This window comes from Arachis stenosperma, chromosome 4, assembly GCF_014773155.1.
Source record: "Arachis stenosperma cultivar V10309 chromosome 4, arast.V10309.gnm1.PFL2, whole genome shotgun sequence".
Classification (NCBI taxonomy): domain Eukaryota; kingdom Viridiplantae; phylum Streptophyta; class Magnoliopsida; order Fabales; family Fabaceae; genus Arachis; species Arachis stenosperma.
The window spans coordinates 9,394,839-9,402,773 of record NC_080380.1 but is presented as its reverse complement, the minus strand read 5'-3'; the positions used below and the strand labels follow the sequence as shown (position 1 = coordinate 9,402,773).

At 33.2% G+C, this 7,935-nt stretch overlaps 1 protein-coding gene across 1 annotated transcript; it reads right to left on the bottom strand.

Annotated features, from left to right (window-relative positions):
* Window positions 1-6,145: 6,145 nt before the first annotated feature.
* Window positions 6,146-6,955, bottom strand: LOC130974563 (uncharacterized). The gene is made up of 2 exons (XM_057899433.1): window positions 6,663-6,955; window positions 6,146-6,572 (listed from the first exon to the last, which is right to left on the bottom strand). The coding sequence occupies exons 1-2, from the start codon at window positions 6,953-6,955 to the stop codon at window positions 6,146-6,148; spliced, it is 720 nt and encodes a 239-aa protein (XP_057755416.1).
* Between the last annotated feature and the right edge of the window lie 980 nt (window positions 6,956-7,935).

The window sequence follows — 7,935 nt, the reverse complement described above, 5'->3', positions numbered from 1 at the left end:
ACATCCGCGGTAAAAGCTCAATTAATAGAACACTTTGTTTTGTCATACACATTTAGTTACCATCGGATTTATCCGCCGAAAAATTCATGGTAAAATTGGCTCTAAATTGGAATCGTGCGCCCTCTCCCCCTCATTTTGGAAGACCACTCTCTTTCCAAACCTTCGGCTCCTTCTCTCTCTGCGTCTCTCTCCCCCAAATTACCTCCGACCGACCCCTCCGCCAAGCCGACCACCACCAACAGCCTCCAAATACTGTATGGACTGTGTAGGTACTCCTTGTGTCGCTTGGCTCGCCATCGTGCTGTCGCTGTTGTCCCCGCTGCTTGACGGAGCTGCCTCCTTCTTCCGTCTAGGTAGGTTGTTCTCCTCCCTCTTCATATTCTATCTTATTTTACATTTGCATATTTTTCAACGGAAATCCTAAATATAGCCTTGCATGTTGGTCACTACCACTGCTATTATGCCGTACATGCTGCCACTACCATGCCGAAGAAGTCCTTTGCGTCGCCACTGCCTCCAGGTAACTTACTCACTAATTAATTTAGAGTAGTTAAACCTTAAACCTAATTTATCTAATTTTAGTTTGTTATGTGTTATAAAATATGCAATTAGGATATTTTTATTAAATTATAAATATTAATTTTTATCGTGTTATATTTTCCTTTATAAAAGATTAAGAAATTTCTTAGTGTTAGAATCTTGGCATTTGTTAGTTGAATAACATGAATAGCAAAAAAGAATAATATCGTTTATTATACTTTATTATATAGTAATAGAATATTTATAATTAGTTTTTAGTTTAAAACATAAGATCAATTACAAATTTTTCATATTTAAATTTGTTGAAAGTAAATAGACTTTTGGGTTATTAATTTTTTCATTTCACTTGCTTTATTAAATTTTCAGGTTAGATTTTTTAGTTTTGATTATTAGTTTTTACATTTTACTAACTTCACTTCTATTTTAGGATTTTTTTAATGTCGTGTAGCTTGAATCATGGGTTGCTCGTGTAATACTTAGGTTGGTTTTCTATCTCTAGACGTGCTATGTTGTTTATATTTTATGTTGGACTTACTTTTTCTAGGATAAAGTTTTAGGACAAAAGTAGGAGAAGGTTGCGTAGTAGCACCTTCTCGAAACCCTTGTTTGCTGAAAAATTGTGGAGTACGAAGGGGTTCTGCACTAGAACGGCTAGGATTTGATATTTTATTGAATGCTTTATTTTTTCTAATTTATACCTAAGCTGTTTTCTCTGGAAAAAGTGATAAATTTATTTGGTGGATGTCTCTGCATTAAGGAGAAGTTCTGCTAAATTTTCATTAAAATTGTTTTAAAAATATTTGGTTTGTGAGAAAATGATAATTGAATTTGGTGGTAGATTATAATTATAGAAGAAACTCTACTAAATTTTAATAAGTTGTGTTGTTGATTAAATTCTAGGTTGTTTGTTGCAAAGTGATTCCAAGTCATCGTTTGTAGATGTATGATATGGATAATGGTGGAGGGGGGATTAAAACCTAATTTCTTTGAGGGGGTTGACGAGTTTGTTGCGTATGTCTTCAACATAGAACCGTTTAGGTCTCAAGGGATATCTAGGTATCTGTGCTATAAGTGTCGACTGACTAAGTGGTTAAAATTTCGGATATAACACTTCGCCTTCAAGGATGGGTATTGGATGTGAATGGAATACGAAGAAGTGGATGAGCAGGAAATCAACCATTCTACATGAATTTCAATAGGTCTAAGGGTCGATCAATGAGGGTTTGGGTGGTTAGAAAACTAAACATGGAAGAAATGAATTGAGAAGGTAACCAAGAGAGATAAAACGAGATGATATTTGATGCAATTGGCTGATATGGAAGATACTGAACAAGAGCATAACCTGGAGGCAAATAGTTTTTGTCATCTACTAGAATCTGTCGCAAAACCTTTGTTCGAGGGGTGAGTTTACTTGAAATTGTCTACCTGTCTTTGAATGATGAGTATTAAGCTTAAGTCAAATTATATCCAAGAGTCTTTTTGATAAGTGGGCCACCTTTTGCAACAAATTAATACTAGCCAGGACTACTGGCATCCCCCGGAGCCATTATAAGGCAAAAAAAAGTTTTGAAATTAGTCTAAATTTGGTGAAAATAAATTGTTGTTTAGATGGTTGTATGTTATTACAAGGGGAATGTAGACCTAACTGCTTGTAGATTTTGTGATGGACCAAGGTATTAAGTTGAGAGATAACAAATTGGTAAACAGATGATAAAGAGAGTTTCAAACAAAAGAATGCACTACTTGCTCCTAATTCCTAGGCTAAAATGATTGTATGCTCGATGAGTTTGGCCCCTCACATGACCTGACATAGTAACAACAAGAGAGACAATGGTTTTATGACCACCTATCACATGGAGATGCTTGGAAGCATTTTGATCGGGTCCATACTACATTTGCGAGTGAGCCTAGAAACGTTATATTAGTTTTGTGCTTTGACGGGTTTGCATCAAACTTTAATTTTTGGTAACACGTACTCTTATTGGTCTGTTGTGGTGACTCCTTATAACCTACTTTCCAAAATATGCATAAAAGACCTATACATGTTCTTAACTTGTATCATACCTAATCCAAAAAACCCAAAGACAAAAATTGATGTCTTCTTGCAATTATTGATGGATAAGTTGTTTGAGTTGTAGATACATGGTGTAGAAACGTATGATATTTCAACCAAAAGAAACTTCCAAATGCATGTTGCATTGATGTGGACCATCAACGATTTTTCTGAATACGAGTTGTTATCAGGTTAGTCAACTTTGGGCAAAATGTCGTGTCTTACTTGTATGGAGGATACAAAGTCATTTTGGTTGATGAATAGAGGTAAGAATCCGTGATTTAATTGTCATCGAAAGTTCCTCAATATTGATATCCTTTTTGACGTAATAATAACTCGTTTAGGAAGAATAAAACTGAACAAAAAGAGGCACCCGTGAGTTTGAGTGGTTTACAAGTTTGTTATCATGTTAATAGTATCTTAAGATCGTCGATAACGGGGTAGGGTTGAGACTTCCGGAATATGACAGGGAGTATAATAGACAAAACAAAGTATATTTTGAGACTTGCCTTATTGGAAAGACAACTTAGTTCATCATTGTCTTGACGTGATGCATATTACAAAAAAATGTGCTTGATAATATCATGCACACGATAATGGACAATGAGTGAACCAAGAATAACAATAAGGTAAGGTTAGACTTGGTGGAAATTTACAGGCGACCAAATCTGAACTTAAAGAGACTTAGCCGGTAGACTAAACCAAAGGCGGTGTTCATTCTAATGAATGACCAAAGACAAAATATTTGTAGGTGGATTAGGGATTGAGGTTTTTTTATAGTTATCCCTCTAACTTAGGTAGGTGTACAAACGTCTCACAGGGTAGGCTTGCTGAGTTGAAAAGTCATGATTGTCGTGTATTTATAGAGTCATTGCTTTGTGTCATATTTAGAGAACTTTCCACCAATATTTGGAAACCCCTCACAGAAATAAGTCAGTTCTTTAGGGAGTTATGTGGTATGAACTTTACCATTAATAATCTTACAATTATAGAGAAGAACATTCCTATCATACATTGTAAGTTAGAGAGGAAATTTCCTCTAAGATTTTTTGATGTTAAGGAACTCGGGTGGATGTACCTTTTTGAGAGGTTAATTGGGTCATTCAAGCACACAGTGAGGAACAGAACTTGAATCAAAGGTAGCATCTGCCAAATATTCCTAACCAAAGAACCATCCGCATTTTACTCCTTCTATTTTGAGCCTCATGTTGAGTCACGGAGAACAAGAGTTGGAAGGAATGATGAGATGGGAGAATCCTTGTCAAGTGGACTAACCTGTCTAATATTTGTTCCAGAAGGAGTTACAATGGGCACGGGTACTAAATATTAGTTAGAGAAAAAGGAAATCAATACCGGATACCTGCATGTATTGCTTAACTGTAATAGTTGGTGGAAAAGAAAACAAATAACACCAGAATCTAGATTCGTAGAGATACAGGCGATAGTGATTTTGATTGGTATAGTGTGTTGTACAATATAATTCAATTAGAGTAGTTTTGTCACACTACGTACAAGGTGTGCGTATTTAAATGTGAATGGTATGATCCAAATTAGTGACTAGGAACACGAAAGCACAATGATTACAATATCACTAAAGTAAATGTGACCAAGAAATATAGGCACTACGATCATTTTATTCTACCTCAAAATGCACGATAAATATATTATTTGCCTTATACATGGTCATGCAAGTCTAATTGGGTGGTTTTGGTTAAGATTAGCAAGAGGTCGCATCAAAATTAATGATCCAACTTCTTCAAAAATAGTAGTTGATACTAGTGATCCGATCACCCTTAGGTCGGCTATTATGGATGATGATATTATTAACCTTAGGGTAGATGACGAGACACTACTATTAGAAGACAACGATATTCATGAGGAAGAGGGGGTCGATAGAGACGAAGAAGACGAATTCGATGATAAAAAAGAATTACCTCAGAAGAGGAGGATGAACCAAAGGAAGAAAATGACGAATCTGAATAAGATTAGCCTAATTATAGTTTAACTAACTTGTATGTTTAAACTTTATTAAAAAAGATCATATAATTACAATGCACGCTAGCCTTATTAGTTCTATCTTATATATATATATATTATCAAATTTTGATTATATTATGATATAATTACATTGTTTCAGGAAGGTATGACGACAGGTTGATGTGTCACGAGCATGCCTTGTTTTGATTACGACAACGATGACTATCAGAACCCATATTCATTATTAAGGTTTTGTTTTGATTTGTTTAGCAGCATTTTATTCCTTCGTATTTTTATTTTGTATATTTGATATTTTGCATTATATATAGATCATTGTTTTCAGATAAGTTACTAATTTATTTTTTGATAATTGGGAGTTAACTATTAATTATTAAATATCGGGGTCTATTATAGGTTTAAGAAAAAATTAAAAAAAAGAACTAAAACTATCATCGGATTTACCGTCGGAATTATCCGACAGTAATGACCATCCAATTTATTAAAAAAATAAAAAAGTACTACTGTAGGATTTTTTCTGACAATAACATGAGGCGAAATGACAACATGTGGTGCAAAATTTACCGTCAAATAATTTTTAACGGTAACTAACATCAGATTTCTTGTAACCTTAATATCAGAATTCGATAGTAATTCTGTCGCAAATTACCGTCAAAACATAAATTTGCCAGTAATCAATTACCGACGAGATTTATATCGTCAGATTTTATCCGACGCAATTTATCGGCGGATTATGTTCGTTATTCTGCTGATAAATTCGACGGTATTCAACATTTTTTGTAGTGTGAAAATAAACTCATTATAATACGTTTTTTTAATTTTATATGTTGACTGACAATAATGTGAATTTGAGATGTACAAAATATTCAAACCCCTCATTGTTAAATATTATTAAACATTAATTACAGCACTCGTACTTATTAGCCTAGATATCTTTCCATTAATACAAAACTTGGTCAGATGATTTTCTGGCAGAATTCAATCAATCAAATTCACTCCATCCACAACCATTGTTGCAAACATAGGTTGGTTATTTGCACCAAAATTTTCCATAACTGTTTCCTGCACACAACCATCTCTGCAGGATCTTCTAAATCCTATATTTGCTTAATGAAGTGTGAATATGATGGTCTTATCAATAGACCAACAATTTGAATACGATCTACATATTTTGGATCGGAACTGGATCAAATTTGTGAAATGGATGGATCAGATTCGATTTTAAACACCCATTCTGCAATAGTGATGACACCTTACCCATTCTGCTTCTTAGATGTGTGATTTTTCATAGATTACTATTAAATATTAGATGAGTTTAACAAAAGCCTGCTTTTTTTGGAACTTTATGCTATTTCAAATTAAATTTCTATAACTTAACAAACCACACTTAAATGAACTTATTGTAATAAGATTTTCATTTCATGATCAAACACATATCTTTTATTATTATTATTTTTATTCATAGTACGTTTTTTTATTTTATATAGTGACGGACAATAATGTAAATTTAAAACGTACAAAACATTCAAATCACTCCATACTGATTATTAGTAATTATTAATTACGGCGATCATACTTGCGAACCCAGATATCCTTTCCATTCGCACGCAACTTGGCGAGACGTAATCCTTGTAGAATTTCATCAACCATGGCCACACCATTCAGAACCATTGTTGCAAACATAGATTGGTTATTTGCTGCATAATTTCCCATAACTATTTCCACCACAGAACCATATCCATAGTCTGTTATAAATAATTCCCTCACCTCCTCTTCAGACACAGGGAAGCCCCTAGAAAATGTTATGAACATAGTCTTATCTTCCTCAGTAACATCATCACAAGGTCCTTTATTACTCCAAATCTTAGCATCAAGCAAATCAAGATCCTCTACACCATTTGGCACAACAAAATCACCAAATAATGGATGTGGGAAACCAGGCACAACAAAAGGCCTAGAATTACTACTTCTAGCCCTTGATGTGCTAGCAACATTGGTGTAATTATAATTATATTTATAATAATAATTATTATTATAATTATAATTATAATATGTGGTGCTGAGAATGTTTTGCAATATATCTTTGAAAACTCTAGCACAAATGTTGTTGAGGACACTCTTAATTCCAGCTATTGCTGTGTATCTTTTCATAATGAAGAGCTTAAGGGTTATATCCTTTTGAACTAGGATCTTTGTTAAGGGCAAACCCCCATCTTTTGGGATAGGGGGATTTTCAAAGGCTGCCAATGTATCTAAGCAAGTGAGAGCTTCATTGGATAATGACTTGACCAAAGAGTCAGAGAGTTGCATCATTGTGGAAATGATGTTAGGGTAGTTTGTGTATTCAAGCCAAAGCCATACTCCCATGACTAGGAGAGCTTGTGTGATGCTCAAATTTTGCTTGAACATTAATCTACAAAAAAGAGCTCTATCAGTTTTGTGGAACAGATGAAGCTCGTTAGTGGTAAGAGGCAGCATTTTTGAGTAGTGGTGTATGTAGATATGTGAGTTATTTGGTTCACAAACACATGCCCTTAAATAGGCATAATTAAGCATTATTCTAAGAAAGTTAAGTAATATTAATTAATGAGAAATACTACGGTCATCAGAATTTGTTGTTTTTTGTCATCACTTAGTTATTAATTTAATTTCTTTAGTTTAGTTTTTTTAGTCTAATAATCCAACAACATACTTTATCTTATATTTTTAAACAATGACAACTAATTAATGACAAAAACAAATACATTCTAATAGTCGTATTTCTCTTAATTAATTTTCTTATTAATTATTATGCTAAACAAATATAAGGAAGTAAATATTTAAGAAAATAAGAGTTTATAAAAGTAATTTTATATAATTATTTTAATTTATATAAAATTATTTTTTAGTTTATGTGCATGATTGTAATTGGATACTCATTTAAGCAAAGTGACAGTACATAAAATCAATTAAATGCATTGGTCAATTCACTCGTTCACTAAAATAAGTATTGAAGGTTTAAATCTTGTAATATATATGTAACAATTTGTTGACCAGTAGAAGAGTTTAAGGTTCTGGAAACCAAATCGGTTGTCAAACTGGTGGAACTAGATATTCAAAGGTATAAAGGTTCAATTGGAGTTTAACCAAAATTGAAGAATGAGTAAAGTATCATTTTTGTTCTCAACTTTGGAATAAATTCTAAAGTTGTCCCTAATATTAAATCGTCCTATTTATGTTCCTAAAGTTTTAAAATCGTATCAATGTTGTCCTATCGTTAATGATCTGTTAATAGAATTGACAGTAGGATAACATTGAGACGATTTTGAAACGTTAGGAACTTAAATAGGACGAAAATATTAGGGACA

Bases quoted from the DNA above. Each gene is read 5' to 3' on its own strand.
- LOC130974563 (XM_057899433.1), bottom strand. From the start codon at position 6,955: ATGGGAGTATGGCTTTGGCTTGAATACACAAACTACCCTAACATCATT. The intron at 6,573-6,662 runs GCAAAACATTCT...CAATGTTGCTAG, and splicing joins AGAGTTTTCAAAGATATATT to CACATCAAGGGCTAGAAGTA.